The sequence below is a fragment of the Uloborus diversus genome, chromosome 1 (genome assembly GCF_026930045.1).
Source record: "Uloborus diversus isolate 005 chromosome 1, Udiv.v.3.1, whole genome shotgun sequence".
Lineage (NCBI taxonomy): Eukaryota > Metazoa > Arthropoda > Arachnida > Araneae > Uloboridae > Uloborus > Uloborus diversus.
This window is the reverse complement of record NC_072731.1, coordinates 75,205,163-75,228,715: the sequence shown is the minus strand read 5'-3', so window position 1 is coordinate 75,228,715 and position 23,553 is coordinate 75,205,163. Positions and strand designations below refer to the sequence as shown.

Here is a 23,553-nt window from a genome sequence, read left to right as displayed (position 1 = left end):
AGTTGAGGAGGCATTGGAAAAAAGTTAGAAATGCGTTCCACGAATAGGCTTTCCAGGAAGATTAACCAAAGGACAGTCGTTTCGCGCACTTTCTTGGAAGAAGAGTAAAGGGGTGAAATTCACAGGTTTGACATATGTAAGATGAACATTTCAAGTTCATGGTTTCAAGTTAAAAGCCATTTCGCTGTTATCTGGATTAGTAGTGTTCTTTGGTTGCTCTCTTTCTTAAAATTGCGATTCCTTAGAAAACCGAAATGATAGGAGTGAAAAGAAAGTATAAGTTTTTCTCAAGTGATGAAAAAAGGAAAATCGTAGAATACTGATCAAGTTAGATTTGCTGCAATTGCTTACCTCAAGAGGATAAATAATGAATCCAAAAAAAAAAAAAAAAAAAAATCAGGGACCAAAAAGCAGTAAAAGACTTTTTCTTGAAAAAGATATGCTTAAAGTTTCTTTTACTTTCAAAATGATTCCTTAAACTCGCAATAAAGCACTCAATAATGTAATAATAGAATAAATACCCAACAAAACTAATAAAGAGGAATTTTAATCAAGAGCCCATATTGTCTTTAGTATCGATTTCAAATTTTCACCATCATTTTTCATATTTCAAATTTCTATAAAAAGTTTCTTAAGCCCCCGCATTTCAAAACTCTTTATCTCGATTTTTTTTCCTTAATGTGAAATTCGAAATATACAGATTCGACTGTATGCAATATTCCCACTGCGCGGCTCATTCAATTAAATATATTTAACAATTTGCGGAATCTATGACAAAGAAAGGCTGCATATACGTGGATTTAACAAATCAATCTCATTTCTAAAGCGAAGTGTCAAATTTCACTCAATTATCAAAAAATTCGCAGCAGAGTTAGACGTGTTTATGCTTGAGGGTCACACATGGAACAGATTTTCAATGGCATTGGGGGGGGGGGGAAGCGAAGTGAATTTTTGACCTTTGTTACTCAGAAAAAAAGTTGTTTTGATTTTTTTTCTTTTTCTTTCTTTCTCTTCCCTCTTCTTTTTCTCTCTTTTTTTTTGAGACTAACGTTTCGGGGGGGGGGTTGTCCCCAACCCCCCCCTATCTACGCCTCTGTTTTAAACTGACCAATAAGCTAAACTTAACTATTGCAAGCCATTGTATTATTATTCAGATAAGTTTTTAAGAGTGGTTTAAATTTTTTACTGCATTAAAAACAGTCCCGTCACTTAGAGGGGTCAATTGCCCCCTTCTGTTCCTGGTTTTGAAAAAAAAAATGTTTTTACACTAGTGAGTGTGAGCTGTGTTGTTTTTTGGTATAATCAGCAGTACTTGCCCCCACCTCTCCCCACCCCCTGGAAAAGTTTGAGAGAAGCACCTGACTGAAAACTCTTTATTTTTACAACTTTGTTCTAAAGTATATGATGGGGCATATTTGCTCTTCTCTTGTATCCTCTCCATAATATGAATATAAGTGTAGGATATTATAAGAATTAGAAAAATGCATAAGCATCTTAAATTGCTATTTTTCTCTAGTTATAATATAAAATTCACGGTCAATTTCTTTTCATTTTCTGATAAACTTCAAAAAATGCCAAAAAAGCAATCAATTGCAAATATAGCAGCCCAATTTTGTCAACCTGGTAGTCTGTTTTATTTGATACAAATCTTTGCTATTCTTTTATTGGATTTAGGATGATTTAGTTTTATCGAAAACCTAGCTCCTCCTCCCCCCCCCCCCTTGATATTGTGTATATTCTTTGAAACATTTTTCTGTTTTTGCCCAAAGTGCAAGGTAAGATGAAGGTTTTTTCGAGCTATAAGGTCTACATGACAGCTACATTTGTGTACAATATAGAAATCAGTAAAAATTTGTTAGGTTTAAATTCTTATTTTAATTTTTTGCCTTTAAGTTTCATCATAAGTTCTTGCAGTATAAGTTAACTAACACCCTGTCCCAAAAATTTAGACGCAAACATAAAATACAATTCACAGTAAAAATATGAATGGTAGCAGGTTTAATTTCATATGTGTATACTAATAATGTACAGTATGTAAAGCACAAGATAAAGTTAAGTTAGTAGAAAAAACATCATGCAGGGAGTGCCCAAGTAGGGTGGGGATTCATTGAAATTTTTAGAGAGGTTTGTTTTGAGGAATTTTTTTTTTTTAGGCGGGGGTTGGGGGGGGGAGGTTCTTTGCAATGTTTAGAGGGGGTGCACCCTTGATCTTAAGAGGGCATGCATCATATGCTGAATTTATTTAGAAAAATAGAAAATAGGATATTCCATAATTTTGAAACTTTTTCTCATAGGCAAGTGGTGCATAAAAAATGGGAGGTCAGAAGTGAGAGGTGTTTTTTTTTTGGGGGGGGGGGCACCTCTGAAGCTGATTTCTTTTTTCTTTTTTTTTTTTTTGTAAATTTAGGCTATATTTTTAGATGTTAGCGTTCTTTTACTGATTAAAATATGAAAGTATGGAACATGGTGTCAAAAAGCAGGACTGATGGAAACTGTAAACTTCCCCCTTCCAATTCAAAGTTGAACTCTTATGAAATAGCATAAAAAAAAGTCCATTTATTTGGCAATTGTAACAAGAGAAAGAGCTTTCTCGACTATTTGCGAGTATTAGAGGACCATCTTATTCTAACACAGGATTTGCTGGGCGGACCAAACTATTTCAGTAAGACAAAGCGCCTTCTGATGCATCCAACTCACCAAATCTGTAGTTCAACATGAATTATATCAACATCATGGAATGACCATCGGTTAGTCCAAACTTAAATCCAATATTAAATGTGTGGCAACATCAAGGACAGATATAAGGGAGAGGCGATTGCCCCTACCTTGAGGATCCCTGCACTGGCAATTTCTCTGAATTGAGGTCGAAAAAGGATAATGTAGGCCATCTTTGACATGACTTTTAGGAAAGGAATATGGTTCAAGTCTCCCTCCCAAAAACTTTCTGGAAGAAAAATTTCAAAAGGGCGATTTTAAACGGTCTTTGGTGATATCTGGAGAAAACCAACATAAAAAATTATAGCACAAATATTCAGATTGTATATTTGTGCTATAATTACATTGGTTTTCTCCAGTTATTTCTCAGCAGAGGGTTATTTTTCGATCTTTGGTAATGTTTGGAGGCTTTCCGGCAGGCATTTTTCAAAATTTAACTCTTGAAAGACGAGATTGTATATATCTCAGGTAATGTTAGGGGAAGGAATGGGTTCAGTGACTTTTCCATGATAATTTTGCAAATCTGAAGTTCCAAAAGGGGCAATTTTAGACGATCTTCAATGATGTTGAGAGGAGGATGATCCGAAATATTTCCCCGGAATTATTACGAAATTGAATTTATAAGACGCAATTTTAGAGTAGATGTAGATCAGATATGTTGGAGAGGTAATGGTTAAAAAAAAATCTCCCGCTCCTTGATAAATTTCTGGATCCGCCCTTGGGCAACATTGGGCACCAAAATTATACGAAACTGGAAGCCAATATTTCTTGACACAGGAATAACTTGATACTTACGATGGAAAACCTTTTTTTTTTTTTTTGTCGTTCGGTCTACATTGTGTGGATTTTTTGTTTTTCTTCAGGGGTCGATCCAGCGCGAAATTAAGGCCGCTTTGCGGCCCCTTCACAAAATTCCGCATGGCAAAAGCAACCCCTTTCACAAAATTCTGCGTCGCAAAAGCGGCCCCATTCACAAAATTCCCCATCGCAAAAGCGGCCCCATTCACAAAATTCCGCGTCGTAAAAGCAGCCCCTTCACAAAAATTTATAAAAAGGCAGCCTTTTCACAATATTTTTTAACCGCAAATGTGTATTGGTGGCTAGCGAAAATCCAAGAAAAATAATGAGCACGTGATAAAGAATTGATTCGATGATTTTCTGCTGTTCCACGAGTGCAAATTGAAGACTGACTCATTTCACGCCACGGCAAATTAATCGCCTATATTCTGTTGGTTTGATTTGCTTCAATGACCAAATACTTCTGAATTAAATATTCCTTTGAATCATTGTAACTTTCAATTGTGTCTTAGTTGCACGCATCCTTCCTTTATCCATATTATTTTGCCAAATTATGCACTTTTAATTCTCAAAAGTAGTTTCAAATTGAAACCTTGCCAATTGCAGATCTTCTAGTTTTTTTCCTCTTTCTTTTTTTTTTTTTAATTTTTTTAAAAATATTCACCTGTTTTTTTTTTCAATTTGTTCCTATTTTCTTCAGTTTATTTTGAAAAAGTTTAAGGTTCATAGTGGGGGGGGGGGGGGGGTTATCTTACGGAACGGACGAGCAAAATTTCTGAAAAATTATTCCCGAACGAAGGTTAAAAAGAACACTCGAAAATCTTATATTTTCCTTTTTTAATCAATTGCATAGAAATTCGCATTGAATACTGACGCATACTGATGCAAATCGTATTGTCTGGAAATTAATTAAATCCTGTTAGAGTATGAGTGACTACGCGGGAAACGCCGAACAACCGATTGGCGAAATTCCCTGTAGTTTGTAGTTGATACTGTCCGTTCTCGAAAGCTCATTTGACACGATTGCATTTAACGAAAAAAAAAAGGCGTGATTAGGCCAGGGGTACCCACTTTTTCTCATATTCTTTAGTTTAAAGCAGCGTTTCTTGATCTTTTTTTGAATCTCGGACCGGTAGAGCTTCGTCAAAAAATTTCACGGACCGGTAGAAATTTTTTTTTTTTTTTTTTTTTCACTAAAATAAACTAATCTGTTTTGTCCTTTTTTTTTTAAACAAATGCCAGAAAGAAAACCCTTCAACTTAAAGTAAACTTACAAAAGTTAATTGTAAGATTTTTTTAAATAACTTACACACTTTGAATGTAAAAGTAAGTGCAGCTAATTTGTGTACATTTTCATAAGCGAATGAATCTTATAGAGAAACCACAAAACGTATGCAAAGTAATGGATATATTAATGCATAAAATATCGTATAAAATTAGGAATAAAATTAAAATAAGGAAATTTTATTTTATTGGAAATGGGTATAATTCTTCGAAGACCGGTCAAATTTTCTCGCGGACCGGTGCCTGCGGAGAATTGCTGGTTTAAAATGCATTATTCATTTTTTCTTTCCTGCTATTTTTCTTGTAGACTGTACGCGTAAGAGCAAAAGATAACTTCCAAAGTCACGCTAGTTTAAGCGTACAGCATACAGTAAACCAAAAGAAGAACGGTATTTTTTTTTTTTTTTTTTTTTTGTAGTTGAATTAATGAGCAAGAGAATGCTCAAGACTAATAATCTCTAAATGCAATAACCTAATTAAATGTATGACTAGAAATGCATGATTAAAAATAGTTGAAGACAACTTAAAAATAAAAACCAAATTTATTTGGTCATTTAGTAAAGTTAGTTAAATAAAATTAAAAACATTTGAAACAACGCGAACTAGAGCTGAGCTATATCAATCCATTATATATCTATTAAAAAGAACCCGCATCGTTGCATAAAAGCAAACGAACGCTCAAGTCAACTTGCCAGAGAGAAAACACCGAAGAAGTCTCCTTTCTACTCGAAACATTTCCTTTTATCGTAAGTTAACTCATTTGCATGCGGACGCCAAATCACTTGATACACGCCAGCATAGCACCTGGCCAATGAGCATCAGGCACGTGCCGATCTATTACGATGCATCACCGATTACGTGAAGGTCGTGATGTCATAGATCGGCGACTGCACGTGCGAGATACGTCATCAGGCGTCCGCATTAGAAGAAAGAAAAACATTGTAGAAAATTTCTCAATGATTAGGCAAGTGACTGACATTACGGTGGGATAAGTGGTGAGATGAATTCGTTAATTATTTCATATAAGGGGCGCTAGGCCAACAATGCCCCCCCTCTCACCATCTTATGAACATTATTTTCTTATACAATTAAAGATAATTCATTTCTTAACAAATCTCAATACCAGCTCTAGTTTTACAAAAAGATTTTGAATATAAACATGATTAGTAGATTAGTTAAATACAACAACAAGCAAATTCTTTTATAACAAAATATCACTCAATCCGATTCCAGTCCGTTCAAACTGTTCCATTTTCCAAGTCAGTAACAAGTTCGAAAAAAAATCAGTCCAATGTCATATAAACACATTCAATCTGCAAAAATTGAAAAACCTTGGCGAGTATACAAATACTTGGTATAAACACATTTGAACAGTACAAATATAAACTGTAAAACGCAAAAAAATATATATATATAACTTTAACCCGTTCCCAATAGTTAAAAATAGTTTACTTTTCCCACATTACTACATTTTAAAAAAAAATTAAATTACTAAAAATATCACAAAAACAATTACATTACAAAAACATTTTCATTGAACTTTATTAGTTCAGATCGAGACAAAGGCTTAAGTAAATACATCAGACATGTTATTTTTACTTCTAACAAATTCAACATCAAATATATCTTTATAAATTAAATCGCGTATATAAAAAAGCTTTACATCAATATGTTTTGTCCTATAATTTTCGATCGGTGATCTCACAAAATCTATTGTAGCTTGATTATCAACTTTTAATACAGATTTAATTTTGTGTTCCTTGTTAATTACCCCCTTATTAACACATTCATCAATGATTCTATCAAACCAAAGAAGTTCTTTGCCGGCCTCTGTCATTGCAATAAACTCTGATTCCATCGTTGATAAACTAATGCACTTTTGTTTAAATGTTCGCCATGAAATCGGCGATTTGTTAATGAAAACAATCTGACCTCCGAGTGAAGTTCTATCGTCTCTGTTAGAGGCGAAATCTGCATCAGAATATGTTACAACTTGAATTTCATTGCATTGTAATTTAAGTTTGTAATTTCTAGTTTTAGAAACATAGCCTAATAATTTTAATAAACCATCCCAATGCTTTATACCGGGGTTATTTTGGAATTGGCTAAAAATATTTGTAGCGTAACTAATGTCTGGTCTTGTTCTGTTTGCTAGAAACGAAAGACAACCTAACAAATTCCTGTACGGTATTTTTGACATATCTTGTACATCTTGCTCGTTATTTGGACAATCTAGTTTAGTGTATATAATACCTTTACTTATCGGCAATGAGGAGATAGGGATATTGAATTTCTCAAAACGTTCATAAATTTCTTCAATATAGCCAATTTGACTTAATGAAAACAATTCAAATCCTCCTCAAATTCCACGCCTAGTAATTTTTTAGTTTTACCTAAAATTTTTAGATCAAAGTATTTTTGTAACAAATCTAAAACAGTTTGTATATCATTTTGACTCTTTCCAAATAAAACAATGTCATCTACATACAAAAGTAAAATTACAGAAGATTTATAAATATAGACACAGTTACACCATTCAAATTTACAAAAACCTATTGAAATCAATTTTTCTTCTATTTCGTAAAACCACAATCGTCCACTTTGGTGGAGTCCGTAAATTGCTTTATTTAGTTTACAATATAAATTTTCCATCCCCTTTTCTACAAAACCAGGTGGTTGTTTCATATAAATTGGTTCTGAAATAGGTGCATAAAGGTAAGCATTTTTCACATCACATTGGATGTTTACCCAGTTTAATTTTACCACCAAAAGAGAAAAGAAAAATCTTATAATGCTGAAATTTACAACTGGCGAGTACGTAAGATCATAACTCTCATATTTCAATTGAGAACTCCCTAAAGCTACTAGGCGACTTTTGTATCTCAAAATTTCCCCATTTTCATTTCTTTTGACTGTAAAAACCCAGCGAGAACCAATTGGAGTAGAATCATGCGGTAATTCGACAAGATTCCACACTTTGCGATCTTGCATCACTTTTAATTCTTCCCGCATTGAACTTATCCAATTGTCTTTTTCCCGCGATTTAAGGGCTTGTTTGTAAGTGTTAGGAATAATGATTTGATGTCCTAGTCATGCTTGAGAAAATTCATTAATTACGTTGCTGTTTACAGAGTTATCAATCTCTCCTTCAGTAGTATTTTTACCTTTAAAGCAAAATATGTCTGGTTGATAAACAATATTATTTTTTCTGCAATATTTCTTTACATCATAAATTGATCTCAATCGTTTGTTGCTTCCTTTTTCAAAATAATAGATATCGTTACGAGACCCATCGGGTCTTGGTACGACTTTTCTTTCCCATTTTGCTAATTTTAAACATTTATCACTTTCATCATCTGATGATTCAGTTTCCCCCCGATCTGATTCTTCTGTTTCTGAATGAACTGGTGGTAGTTCGGGAATTTTTAAGATTTCCTCATCAGGAATTTCATCTTCATCTGATTTTGGTACATTTAACCATTCTATGGTGCCCATCACGACTCCACTGCGTTTAGACTCAAATTCGTCTTTGAAAAATTTTCCCTCATTAAATCTGACATTTATGGTCTCTATAATTTTATCATTTTCTGGAATCCAGATTCGATACCCTTTTGTCCGAAATGCATACCCAATTAAAATCCCTTTTTGGGCTTTAAGATCAAGCTTTTGCCGACGTTGCTTCGGCACACCAACGTAGGCTACGCATCCAAATGGTTTCAAATGTCTGATTGAGGGTGATTTTCCCCCATATAGCTCAAAAGGAGTTAGTTTTTGATCTCTATGACATACGCGGTTCCAGGTGTACGTGAAATACAACATGGCTTCAGGCCAAAAGTTTTTACCTATACCACTCTCTTCTAAAATTACCCTAGTACCATCTGCCACAGTTCTGTTAAATACTTCAGCCGCCCCGTTTTGCTCAGGGGTATAACTATTAGTGAATTCATGTTTAATCCCTTCATTTTGACAAAATTTACTTAAAATTGTATTTGAAAATTCCCCTCCATTGTCAGTTCTTATTGCTTTCAGCTTTGTTCCCAGAAATCTCTCTGCCCTTTTAATATGATTAATGAGAATTTCTGCTGCCTGATTTTTATTTTTCAATGGGTACAATGACGTTCTACGGGAATAATCGTCAACAACTGAAAGAAAGTATCGTTCACCTCTTCTACCTTCAATACTCGATGGCCCCCAAATGTCACTATAAATTAATTCTAAAGGTTTCTTTGATCGAATTTCGTCCATTGGTTTGAAAGATACGCGTCTGAACTTTCCTAATTTACAATCTTCACAATTTACTTTATCATTTTTAAAAACTGGTAGACCCCTAGTACATTTATATTCAGCAGTTTTCTTTATATTATCGACATTTACATGAGCAAATCTTTTGTGCCATAATTCTAAGCTTTCAGTACTACAAGCTTCATAATTAACATTTTTATGTACATTTTCTGAAATTACCTTTGGGTTAACAAAATAAATGCCATTAGATAGTTTAGCTTTAAAAATTATTTCGCCATTATCTGATACAGTTACCAAACCTTTTCCCCCTTTAAAACATGCTCCCGCTTGGTCAAATCTGGGACCAGACAGTAAATTTCTTCGCAAATGCGGCGAATACATCACATTTACTAAATTAATGGTCTTAGGACCGAACTTTAACTTTATCTCTCCAACCCCCTCAATTGGAAAAACATGATTTTGGACTGCTACGGCCATCTTTCGATCATTTACAGGTTCATATTTATGGAAAAAGTTCTTATTATTTGCAAAGTGATGGCTGGCCGCCGAATCAAATGCCCATGATGAAGGATTACAGTCTATCTCGTTAAAGTTCGCTTCCGAAATAAAAAATGTTTTGGAAGAGTACTCACACTTTTTCGGCGATGAGGAGCTGCCTCTTCTGGTATACTGGTTCCTGTTTCTTCCTCTTGACCTCCTCTGGCCATAACTTGACTTCCTGGAGCTTGTGGATGGACTTCCTCCGCGGTTCCTCTCTGGAAAACTACAATCTTTGCGGATGTGGCCTGTACGTCCGCAATTATAACACGATCTTTTTTCTTTTGGAGCAACGTAGTTGGCGCTAATATTATCCTCGTCCTTCAGCTTTAATCTGCTCTCTTCAGAAATTAAGTCCTGTACTATCGCATCAAAAGAAAAATCCTCGGGTTTCTTTCTCAAAATTGATTGGCAAATGCTGTCATATTCCGATGGAAGATATCTCAAAACTTGAAAATTTAAGTATGACTCAGAAAAATTCTTGTCGATTCCCTTTATCCTGTCATAAATTCGACGAATTCTTGATGCGAAGAGATTAATGGATTCGCCTTGCTCAATTCGACAGTTTGTTAACTCAGTAAAAGTTCTCATATGCACACACCTGTTATCAGGATAAAAGTGTGCTTTTAGACATTCCCACGATTTTTCTGGCGACTCACAATGCTCTATTATCCTTTTGAATTCGTTGTCTACAAACAAATATATTAAAGATAATGCCGCTCGTTCTCTGGCCAAAAACTCACGAACGTCTCTCTCAGTAAATCCTGAATCTTTAGAGACTACTGGCACTGTTTCCTTACCAGTTACAATGTCCCAGGCGTTTTTCTCCATCAGGACAAATTTCATATCTGCTGCCCATGACACATAATTTGTGCCATTTAATTTCTCAATAGTTATCTGGGGATTCGCCATTATTTCGACAGAAAGTCGGAAGACAATATCAATGAGCACTAATAATCTAATATTTATCATCAGTATGCTCTTGTCGAAAAAAATCTTCTATACGGCCCCCCCATCGAAAATTATCACAGACGTCAAAAACATCATTTCCATCTCCAGTCCTACTGAAAATATAGGCTATCGAAAACAGAGTCCAGGTCGCCCATAACCTTTTAATGAGCAAGAGAATGCTCAAGACTAATAATCTCTAAATGCAATAACCTAATTAAATGTATGACTAGAAATGCATGATTAAAAAATAGTTGAAGACAACTTAAAAATAAAAACCAAATTTATTTGGTCATTTAGTAAAGTTAGTTAAATAAAATTAAAAACATTTGAAACAACGCGAACTAGAGCTGAGCTATATCAATCTATTATATATCTATTAAAAAGAACCCGCATCGTTGCATAAAAGCAAACGAGCGCTCAAGTCAACTTGCCAGAGAGAAAACACCGAAGAAGTCTTTTCTACTCGAAACATTTCCTTTTATCGTAAGTGAACTCATTTGCATGCGGACGCCAAATCACTTGATACACGCCAGCATAGCACCTGGCCAATGAGCATCAGGCACGTGCCGATCTGTTACGATGCATCACCGATTACGTGAAGGTCGTGATGTCATAGATCGGCGACTGCACGTGCGAGATACGTCATCAGGCGTCCGCATTAGAAGAAAGAAAAACATCGTTGAAAATTTCTCAATGATTAGGCAAGTGACTGATATTATGGTGGGATAAGTGGTGAGATGAATTCGTTAATTATTTCATATAAGGGGCGCTAGGCCAACATGAATTCCTAGATTCCTTCTTTTATTGATAAAATACAATGCCAGCTGAAAAATATCGTCGGTCATTCTATTTAATCTTGCTGTCTTCTTAAAATAAATATGAAACTTCCAGATGAGCAATTTCGGAATTTTTTAACGCATGTCCGCTAATGGTGAGCAACGGGAACAGCGCGCAAAGGAAGTTTTATTGAGTGGGATTTTATTAAAAAGTGGCGGGAATCGCGTAATCTGCAGACGATAAATTAAAAAAATGTGGTAATTGTATATTATTTCAGTTCGTTTTCTTTCTCAGTATTAATTTTTCTTTTGTAACAGATCGTCTGCGATCCAGGAGCGCAGACGATATTTTTCGTAGTTAGCTTGTTCGCGCCTCCGCGTGTTTAAGAGGACATTTTTTAGGCGCATCAAAGAATAAATTGATATTCTATTTGATTATAATTTGGGTGGGAGCGGATAATGGATAATTTTAGCGGATAATGGAGCGCTGGAGATAGCAGCCGCAATAATCTCAGTTTGGAGAGATTGCCTGTTCGTTGAAAATTATTCTTCAAGAAATTAAAATATGAAACGAGGACGTCCTGCAACGGGAGGTACCTCCCGAAATTGTGCGTATTATGTTAAAAAATTTCGCTCTTCGAACGTTCGATCCCAAAATAATGTGAATTTCTTCAAGTCAGCAATTAACAACCCCGATAAAATCGCTACCACCACTTCATCATGCAGTAACAGTAACGCAAATGTTCCCGTTTTGGAGGGCTCGGGAAATGCGGTAAAAGATAGTACATCAAATGACAGTGAGGCAGTTCGCGAAAGTATAACGATTTTTGAGCAGAAAATACTGGAAGTGAATCTGGAGCAACTTCAACTGATGATGATATTGAGATTGAGCCATCAAATAATGATTCAAGCATTGTATTTGAGAGTACAAATGGAAATAAGAAGCATGCAATAAATAAAAAGTACATTGCAAATTATGAAAAGGTGTATAGCTGGCTTTACTATAGTTATTCAGCTAAGGGTTTTTGTGCAAAATATGTTCATCTTTCATGAATGTTAGTGATTTGAACAAACCTTGAGTAAATATTGGAGTTGATATCAAGAAAAGCTGTCACCCTATAGAGTTTTTAAAAAAACATGAGTGCAGCAAAAATCACAGAGAGGCTGTCAATATACAAAAATCTAGTGCTAAAGAAGGAATTCTCAAAAAAATCTGAAAGTGAAGAGATTGGAAATGAAGCAAAAAAAAAAAAAAAAAAAATTGATTGGTAAGTTTATTCAAATTTTGTACTTATAATCATGAAGCAATGGGCCATTTTTGAGAATTTTGAATCTCTAGTTAGATTTTTGGGGGTAAATTTAGATGACAATGAAATGAAAAAACATTTGCTAACTTGTGGTAAGAATGCCACATATTTATCCCACATTTCAGTTCAAAACATTTATCTTTGAAAATACCAAAATTCCGTTGTTTTCAGGAAAATCCTAAATTTTACTTTGATTACGCAATATATATTTAGTATTAATTTGTGTTGAGTTTCGAAATCCAATTCTAAAATAACTTTACTAAAAATAAAATTATTTTGTATGCTGTTTTTATATTTCTATTTCTTTCAAAGATCTTGATTTCCTTACATGCGCCATGGTAAATGAATTTTTCGCATTTTTTATGTTGACTGTACCTTGTTAAGTGGCAAACAAATAAAATTTCTTTATATATTTATTAACATCATTAAATTGCAAAGTTTTAAACGAAATACCTACTCTGTAAGAACGTCAAATGTCAAAAAATTAAACGCTGAATGCTGGTGCAGTATTATTTTGGGTTTTAATTACTTTTAAGTTTTTCAAACACATACATTCTTCTGTGTTAAGAAATATGTGATATCTTTGAGTCTGTTCATATTGTATTTATTGGGAGTTATCATTACGTTCAGCAGCATGTGCAATTTTCATTGATCTAAAAGTATTTGAGAGGGGCAAACAGTAAATCTGTTGTGAGACTTTCACCTTAAGAAAGTGTGCCTTGCATATGTATATTTGTAAAAAACAATAAATGTAATGTGTGTCAAATTACGAATAAAATGTTAAGGGTCTTACTCCCCCCCCCCAGCGCATTTTCTCTAGACGGCTTTCAGGTATTCTTCAAGAACTTGCAATCACCCCTGAAACCTGTCTAATGCTTTTCTATAACGATACCACAGCTAAAAATGCTTTTATATAATCTTTTCCAAGAAAAAAATCACAAGAAGTTCTTTTTTACAAAAATAAAGAAAATTCACAAAAATATTTTGCTTTTTCACAAAATGGGGATCCAAAAAATAAAACCTGGATCGACCCCTGTTCTTTTATGCACTGATGAAGGGGCTTGCATTTGACAGCCCTGAAACATTCATTTGCTGAATTTTTAACTCTATTTTATTACTTTATTTGTACTTTATGCATGTTGTTTTACTCACAGAAAACCATATGTTTGAAATAACTAGAGGTAATGGAAACACAGTTTCATATTTTCAAATGTGTTCTGAGTTTTACTAAAAGATGTTTTTAGCTAAAAATTAACAGGAATAAGTGTATAATTTATGTATTTTTTCCACTTTGTATTTACTAATTTCAGAATTTTTCTTAAAGTTGTTTTCCACTGAATTTTCATGGTTCGTACGCTCCTTCAAAACTTCTCCAATACTCCTTCATTTAGGAAATTTTTTTGAAGGACCCTTCAAACTCCTTCATTTTGGTTTGATCTCCTTCAAAACTCCTTCTTTCTTAGTTCAAGACTACATGATCTTCCCTATGACAGTAACTTAAATACTTCGATCAACAACTTAAATTCATCACAAAGGCGAAGGTATAAGGGCAATTTTAATGTAGTAATTTCGTATATTTATTTTTTCATAAAAATGTGATTTACAAATTGATCATAGAAGTTATAAAAGTTGAAGGTAAAACTTTTATTAGATGGCTGAGACATTTCATTAATGAAGTAAACCATGTTTAAATGGTGCTTGGCCATTTTTTCAAGTTTTACGATCATTGCTTTTCCCTCCCACTCTCAGCTGAAAAAATCAGTTTGTCTAAGTATTATTTAAATATTTAAAAATACATAAGCAGCCGTACAATATTAAGTGATTGTGTAAAAAACAATTGTTTAGCAAATCAAAGTTATGATATTGTAAAATGAGTCATCCACAAGTGATGTCATGCCTTGGGGAGACTGGTTCATAAAATTGTGACAAGGGGAAGAGAGAGGGCAACAAAAAGTAACATCACACAGTTATAATAACAATATGTTTATAAAAAATATGACATGTGACAAGAGGAGGAATAAGATAAAGTGTGACACTTTTTGATAAAGGGGAAGGGAGAAAAACATGTTGAAAAAAAAGTGCGACATAAGACAGCCCGTTAGTACTCCTTCAAAATCTCGTTTTACTCCTTCAAAACTCCTCCAAAACTCCTTCATTTTAATTTTGAAATTGAGTACGAACCCTGATTTTCAAAGAAAAAAAAAATGAATGAAAAACTGCTCTCAATCACTTAAGAATATTTTTAACAGTTGCAAGATCTTTTAATTTATTTTCCTAGTTTCAGAAAAGCTTTATTCATTATACAATAATTATATGAATTAAACTAAAGTTTCAGTCAAAATTTTTACCAAATTAGCTGTATATTATGTTGCTGCATATTACAAACAAAGCTAGTATCTATTTCATTAAGTATGATACTCTTTTTTGTTATGCGAAAGTTTATTAATTTTTTTAATTTTAGTCAATATATGGTCAGTATTTTGTAAATTTTGGTCAGTAAAGTCAGTATTTTTGACCCTCCAAACAGTTTTACCCCCTGCATCTTCACCTCTAAGGGTTTCAAACTGGCGGCCACGAGCCGCATGCAGCCTGCTTGCCTAGCTTCTGTTTCCTGCAAAACCTTTTTGTAAAATTATTTGCTGCTTAAATTTCTTGTTTGTATGCAAGAAATTTTTTTAAAGAAAATTCACATCTGTTTTAAATGCTATTCATTAATGAAAACCATATTTTATGGACCACGAGACACACTTCCAAAATTCAGATGTTTCATGCCTGAAATAATTGAGACTCTTCTATGACAGAGCTTGAGATTGAAATAGTTTTTGCTGGTTGCATTTCAACAACCTTAGCTTTATGTTAAACATTTCATATACTTTTGGCAAAGTTCCATTTTTTCTCTCCAAGCTTGTAATATTCATAACAATGCTCCTGCCCCCTACACCACTCCCACCAAAAAAGTATTTTCATTACTACTATAGTTATGTTGCAACCCCCCACCGAACCTTTGGTTGCAGTTGCGGCCCTCAAACACTTATAAGTTGGAAACCCCTGTTCTACATAGTACCTATTCTGTGCGCTAGAGTTTTGAAATTGAATATCTCCTTGAATTTTGATCGCAAACATTTCAAATTTTTTGTGTAAGTATTATTTTTCCATTGAAATCATTTCCCTAAATATAATTGTAAAGGCCTAGTAGCAAAGTAAAAAGTTAAATTTCATACTTTTTCACTCATTTTGTTTTTTTACTTCAAACTTCAATATCTTTACTCTGCACCTTATTTTGACCATTTTTGCTATTGAAAGTATGTATCCAGGACTAACGGTTGCAAAAATACAGGTCTTGGACGTTAAATGTGGACACAGTGTATAATGAAATGCTTTTGTTACTAAAAAATTATGTCAAAGTTTTTTTATTTGCATGTATGTTACAATGATGGTGTGATAAATGTTAAATATCAAAATATTTTACTATGTTAGATTGAAAGTGAGCAAGAGAAATATCCAACTTATGAAGTAGTCAGCTTAGAAAATTCAGCTCGGAAAAAATTTCCATCCAGTAGGTCATATCAGGGAAGTGAATATTCTACAACCTCACACGACCAAGATACAGAATCAGGTAAATTATTTTTCTTGCTTGTTTTCCTGCTATTTTCCAGTTGTGCTTTTGTATTGTTTAAAAACAGTGGGAAAATTAGACTTTTCCTGAACAAAAAACTATACCAAATCTACAAATGCTTCGGAAGGTCAAGGAAAAATTTTAGGCACCAGACAAATTATTTTTCAAAGTTTTTAAGCAAATTCAGTATGACATATCTGTGGAAAGATTCTTGTCTTTCTAGTTTAGTCCTTCTAGTATTTCCAGAAAAACTTGTTGTCGAAGTATTTTTTTTTAGTTTTTGTTGTTCATAATTAATATAACTTTTTCGAAATTAGATTTAAATGTTGGACTTCTAATATCTCCTGTTCACAACTTTTCTATAGTCTGTTCCAATTTAAGTTGGCACTGAAGGGAACACTACGAGATGTGCTACTCCACGCCGTGAAGTAGTTCCTTTTTATTTAGAAGTTTAAACGGGTATAAATTGACAAATAATATTGAAAAGTAGAGCATTTGTATGATCAAGACATATATTTGAAATTTTTTGTGGGTTAAATGTATTGAATTTAAGGGTATTTTACTGCAAAAGGAAAATTAAGCCGCAAGAACATCAACGCCATGAAACCTGACTTGGTTAAATTTGGCATGCTCTCTGTAGAAAGGCAAACTCCGTTTCTTTCACAACTTCACAAAATGATTAAGTTCTGCAACGCATCTCATGTTTATTGCCAAATATGCGAAGATTCAGTTCGCGAGATGGGCGCCCTCGAAAGTAAACATTGGGATAGAAAAGAGGCAACCTTGCGCATCTCTACTTTTTTTCATGGACTTGTTGCGATAAAGATACTTTTTCAAGGTTTTAACGCCTTCAATAATAGATTTGTTACATTCATCCGAATTATAATTTTTGCTGTAAAAATCATACACATGGGTAAAAATAGCTGATTTTGATGGTCCTGATCAAGAATCCGTTTTTATTCAGTGTAATTTTGCTGAAAATTGTATGAATATCCATAGTTTAAAGTTAAATAATTTTCTTCCGAAGCTTCCAAACCATTTAAAATTTTCTTTAATTTATTCATTTATTTATTTTTAATGTTTCTCTTATAAGTTAAATGATTTCACGTAATAAAGATTTTGTTGATATATGATAATTTTGAAAAAAAAAAACTAGCTGGATCCAGAGACCGTGTTGGGTGCTCACTTTCAGGGTTCGCGACAGCGCTTATAGCGGGTTTTTTACGCAAATTCGCGGGAAAGGGACGCAACTTCCGCGAAAATTCGGGTCCTAGGGACCCAGAACACCCAAAAGATAAAAACCAGAAAAAAAATTGTGGAAAATGCTGAAGATCTATCTAGTGAATGCTTTTAAGCTTCAATGACCAGGAGAATCAACAGAAAAGGATTAAAATGACCCTATCTCTGTATCAGCTATTCAAACACACCCCTACTGTTGACCAGTCAATGGAATTTTAGTGATAAGACTGGAGCTTACAGTGACCTCCTGGGCAGAGCTCAAGGAGCAAAATATTGCAAGTTCATAAATAGCCCATTGTACTGTATTCTAAAAATAAGTTCTCCCTCAACTTTTATCTTGGGGGAAATTCCTGAAAACAACAATAAAGATCAAAAGTAAGAGTGGTTTCAATGCAATCTTCAGGATTGATACAGGACAACTGAGTAGTAAAAGCTTATCTATTTTGCATTCACCTAACCAGAATTACTTTTGAAAATTATTATCTTGCATCCTCAATAAAAGGATGGGTGAAAAAAAAATGGCGAACATTTTCCCGATCGCGCAAAACACAAAGTTCTGAACTTAACATTTTTCTTCTTAAATTACTTATGAATATGAATTTTATACAAAAGCACTTGTTCATTTTCTAGTAATTCACCTATTTCTGAGGGGCTATTTTTATTTGGACTTGCAAAAGTCACGTATTAATCGATCGCGCCATTTTGAAAATGGCGAAATTTTAAAAGTAGCACCAAAGCCAACACAGATATTTTAAAAGAGTCACAATGAAGTCAAATTTTCTAATTTAAGATTGCAAATGAGCAATTTTCATACTCATGTGAGAAAATGTTTCGTTTTTGCGATCGCGATTTTTGCGTTGTGTTAATTCGCTTGCGATTTTTTTCTATTTCTATGAAATTGCCATTGATAATTGATGGAGGGGGGGGGGGCTAGTTGCTTTTTTTCACCTAGAAAAATGTTCATGAAAGCAAAGGTTAAGGGAGTGCTTTCTGCTTGATCAATCAAAGGCATTTATTTTTTATTTCATGGTAAAATCCAACTTTAAAGTAAATTTTGAGTTTACCTCATTGTAACTGACTAAATAGTTTCTCAAATAACTAAATCTTGCAAATGTATTATTTGAACATATGATAATCACAGAAAAAAAGGGCAAAATTAACCAATTTAGTTTATTTCATACCTTTTTCAAATAACTATGTGGATAGTTTCTTTTCCCTAAGTATAAATAGTTGTATATTATTCAATTATGTGCTAAGATTTTCTGTTTAAAATTTAAGGGACTCATTTTTTCCGCCAAAGGACCCAAATCTATTTCATTAATGGGTCCTTGGGACCCAAGTTACGGATAGTTGAGCGCGAACACTGACTTTTGTATGACTATAATTTTTTTTTATACTCTTTACCTAAATGCTATATTATTGAAGTATTAATTGTTTTGAGCTTGGTGAGTGAGGTGTCATCTGATAGTTTAAATTCTTTTTTCATTTGCATATTACAGTTCTAAAATGTATTCATGTTTGCAATTACTCATGAAAATTTTTCCATGAAATATCTTATTGGAAAAATATCCACTGTTTAGTTAATTTAAGGAAAAAATACTTCAAATTCAAAATATTTTCGATGCTCCAATTAATTGTTTTTTAATGCTTAGCCTATGACATTTGAAACATTTCCCTTTCAAATTAAACTATCTCTCTTTTTAAACAATATTAAGAACCATCCATCCACTGATGATGTCACGCATTGAGAGTGGAAGGGGGGGGGGGGCGGTGAGCTTGCCAGCTTGTGACAAGAGGGAGCTTGAGCGTCCATATTTGAAACTTTAGAGGATAGCCAATGAATTGTTCAGCTTTCAAGGCTTTAATTAAAAGATTTTTTTTTACTATTTATTTCGTACTAACTTCTAATTTCTTTCTGATTCTGATCATTTTTTAAATCTGTCGTCCTCATTATATCCTGTCTTTTTGGGGAGTATTGTTCTCATTCTAATGTTACTTCTAAAAACATTGCTATCCTTATTATAATGCTATACATGTTTTACAGTTACACAAATGAACATTTCGCTTCCAACCTAAATGTAAAGGGGATGTATATTATCATTTTCATTAAAAAAAATATGTTTTCAAAAATGCATTTTTTTTCAGCAATAATTTCAGTGCAGTATAAAATTATAAAAAAAATTCAAGTAAAGAATTTTCCAGTAACCTTCATTCATTATGGCTTCGTTGAAATGATTTGACATTTAGGTATGCACACAATTTATCTGAATAATTGGGAGCCTAATTTTCAGAGGAGATCTTACATTTCAGATCTTACATTCTACAAATTTTCTTACATATCAGTCTATTTTTTAACTTTTTTAATAAAAACTAAATATTGTACAAAAAGTATTGTCCAATTTTCAAAATTACAACATACCACAGTTCTACGATCCTAAATTTATTGATTGCTTGTACTTGTATTTGCAGTTGTAAATGTAAACAAGTTCGTTTTCGAATTTGTTGTAACTTTATTTTCTTCAAGCAACTCTAATAATTGAATTTCTTACAGATATAATTTTGATTAATTCAGAAAATTATGTAACTTTAACTGTAAATTTATGACTCTAAAAAGTGTTATGTTTAACCTAATTTAAAAACGAGAGTTAAAAAAATTTTGCGGGAGGATTTTGCGGCACTGAGCTTGGGGGGATGAGCACCCCTATTATAGTATTATGGCGTACAGCTTGATTCTATTATAGGTGATTGTCCAACTTTTGAGGTACATTATTATTTTGATGAAAGTCTTTTTAAATAAAAATGTTCATTAACTTTGCCATTTCTATGCACAATTTGTTTTTACTTCTACTATTTAGCAGCATCTCAACATTTGGTTTCTGAAATTTATTTTCCTGTACTTCAATCAATTAAATTTGCTAATGTCACAGAGAATAATTCTGAATCCTTTTGTTTTGCTTGCGGGAAAAAACTATAAAGAGTTAATAAAAAAATTCTCCAAATAAATATAACATGCATATATGTGACGTGTATATGCGCATACGGGGGGAGGGGGGTATGTATATGCACATACGTATGCAGGGGTCGATCCAGCGCGAAATTGGGGCCGCTTTGCGGCCCCTTCACAAAATTCCGCATGGCAAAAGCGGCCCCTTTCACAAAATTCTGCGTCGCAAAAGCGGCCCCATTCACAAAATTCCCCATCGCAAAAGCGGCCCCATTCACAAAATTCCGCGTCGTAAAAGCAGCCCCTTCACAAAAATTTATAAAAAGGCAGCCTTTTCACAATATTTTTTAACCGCAAATGTGTACGCATCTACGCGAAAGCCTACCCCTCTTCCTCCTTCCCCCATCTTATCTTTTTGCCTGCTGCGTGAGGTGTTTTTGCTTGAGAGCGTCAGGGGGGGGGGGGGCGAGAGAGGGACGCTTGTGATTGGTGGCTAGCGAAAACCCAAGAAAAATAATGAGCACGTGATAAAGAATTGATTCGATGATTTTCTGCTGTTCCACGAGTGCGAAATGAAGACTGACTCATTTCACGCCACGGCAAATTAATCGCCTATATTCTGTTGGTTTGATTTGCTTCAATGACCAAATACTTCTGAATTAAATATTCCTTTGAATCATTGTAACTTTCAATTGTGTCTTAGTTGCACGCATCCTTCCTTTATCCATATTATTTTGCCAAATTATGCACTTTTAATTCTCAAAAGTAGTTGCAAATTGAAACCTTGCCAGTTGCAGATCTTCTAGTTTTTTTCCTCTTTCTTTTTTTTTTAATTTTTTTAAAAAATATTCTCCTGTTTTTTCAATTTGTTCCTATTTCCTTCAATTTATTTTGAAAAAGTTTAAGGTTCATAGTTGGGGGTTATCTTACGGAACGGACGAGCAAAATTTCTAAAAATTATTCCCAAACGAAGGTTAAAAAGAATACTCGAAAATCATATATTTTCCTTTTTTAATCAATTGCATAGAAATTCGCATTGAATACTGGCGCATGCTGATGCAAATCGTATTGTATGGCAATTAATTAAATCCTGTTAGTGTATGAGTGACTACGCGGGAAACGCCGAACAACCGATTGGCGAAATTCCCTGTAGTATAGTTGATACTGTTCGTTCTCGAAAGCTCACTTGACACGATTTCATTTAATGAAAAAAAAAAAAAGGTGTGATTAGGCCAGGGGTACCCACTTTTTCTCATATTCTTTAGTTTAAAGCAGCGTTTCTTGATCTTTTTTTGAATCTCGGACCGGTAGAACTTCGTCAAAAAATTTCACGGACCGGTAGAAATTTTTATTTATTTATTTTTTCACTAAAATAAACTAATCTGTTTTGTCCTTTTTTTTTAAACAAATGCCAGAAAGAAAACCCTTCTACTTAAAATAAACTTACAAAAGTTAATTGTAAGATTTTTTTTAATAACTTACACACTTTGAATGTAAAAATAAGCGCAGCTAATTTGTGTAAATTTTCATAAGCGAATAAATCTTATAGAGAAACCACAAAACGTATGCAAAGTAATGGATATATTAATGCATAAAATATCGTATAAAATTAGGAATAAAATTAAAATAAGGAAATTTTATTTTATTGGAAACGGGTATAATTCTTCGAAGACCGGTCAAATTTTCTCGCCGACCGGTGCCTGCGGAGAATTGCTGGTTTAAAATGCATTATTCATTTTTTCTTTCCTGCTATTTTTCTTGTAGACTGTACGCGTAAGAGCAAAAGATGACTTCCAAAGTCACGCTAGTTTGAGCATACAACATACAGTAAACCAAAAGAATAACGGTATTTTTTTTTTTTTTTTTTTTGTAGTTGAATTTCTAGATTCCTTCTTTTATTGATAAAATACAATGCCAGCTGAAAAATATCGTCGGTCATTCTATTTAATCTTGCTGTCTTCTTAAAATAAATATGAAACTTCCAGATGAGCAATTTCGGAATTTTTTAACGCATGTCCGCTAATGGTGAGCAACGGGAACAGCGCGCAAAGGAAGTTTTATTGAGTGGGATTTTATTAAAAAGTGGCGGGAATCGCGTAATCTGCAGACGATAAATTAAAAAAATGTGGTAATTGTATATTATTCCAGTTCGTTTTCTTTCTCAGTATTAATTTTTCTTTTGTAACAGATCGTCTGCTATCCAGGAGCGCCAACGATATTTTTCGTAGTTAGCTTGTTCGCGCCTTCGCGTGTTTAAGAGGACATTTTTTAGGCGCATTGATAGCCAAAAATGTCTATTTGAGAAATATTCTCAACAATTCGATTTGAAAGCTAAGTGAAAACTAAGTGTAAATGTTTTTACTCACTTATATTTCTTTAATAATGAAAAGGCAGTTAATCTTGTCCCTTAAAGGACGCTTGTTTTAATTCGCGTACGGGAGAATCAACCTGTAAACATCAGAGCGACTTCGAACGACGTGTTTCGTCAGGAAGAAGGATGTGACGTCAGAGCATGAGCGGAGATGATGTAATCTCCCGATAGCTCCGCGGCAAATCGAATGTTCTGGAAGCATCCAGACTGAGCTCTTACGTAGGCATATCCGGCGTGACGTGCATAGAGTGCGCCGTATTATATAAGCAGGGGGAAATGAGAAGGAAATCACTTCTTCTGCTCGCGTTTCTCATTTTCGACTGACGATAGTCGTATTTTTGAGAGGATCGTTCTCTTGTTGTGGCGACGTCCTGCACTTAGGGGATGGTTTTTAGAGTTTCACCATGAGAATTAGGGACTTAAAATTTTTGAAACATTTTTTAGGATAAGTCAAATTAGGGTGTCAAATGTGTTTTTGAAGATGTTCTTTTGGAACATGAAGGATGTTTTTGAGAGTTGAAATTCCTCATATTTGTTTATACATTTTACCAATGTTATAGTTTTGTATTTTACAGTTGTTAATTATAGGATAATTATAAATAAAATGATTTAGCCATACAACTTGAATTCTGACATTTCATTCACTTGATAGCTACAGAAATGTGAAACAGAAGGCATCTGCTAAACTTAGTGTTTACCTTCCTTGCGGGAGTTAGACAAAATTTGTTAGGTCAACAAGAGGGTTATGGGCCCAGATTGCCCTTCCCTATTCA

At 33.8% G+C, this 23,553-nt stretch overlaps 1 protein-coding gene across 1 annotated transcript in view; it reads left to right on the top strand.

The window, feature by feature from the left end:
* LOC129230434 (rab GTPase-activating protein 1-like) overlaps positions 1 to 23,553 on the top strand; it is a 176,764-nt gene that overhangs the window by 74,481 nt on the left and 78,730 nt on the right. Inside the window, exon 10 of the mRNA XM_054864836.1 lies at positions 16,088 to 16,226. Coding sequence (XP_054720811.1) covers positions 16,088 to 16,226 — 139 coding nt within the window. The remainder of the gene's footprint in view (positions 1 to 16,087; positions 16,227 to 23,553) is intronic.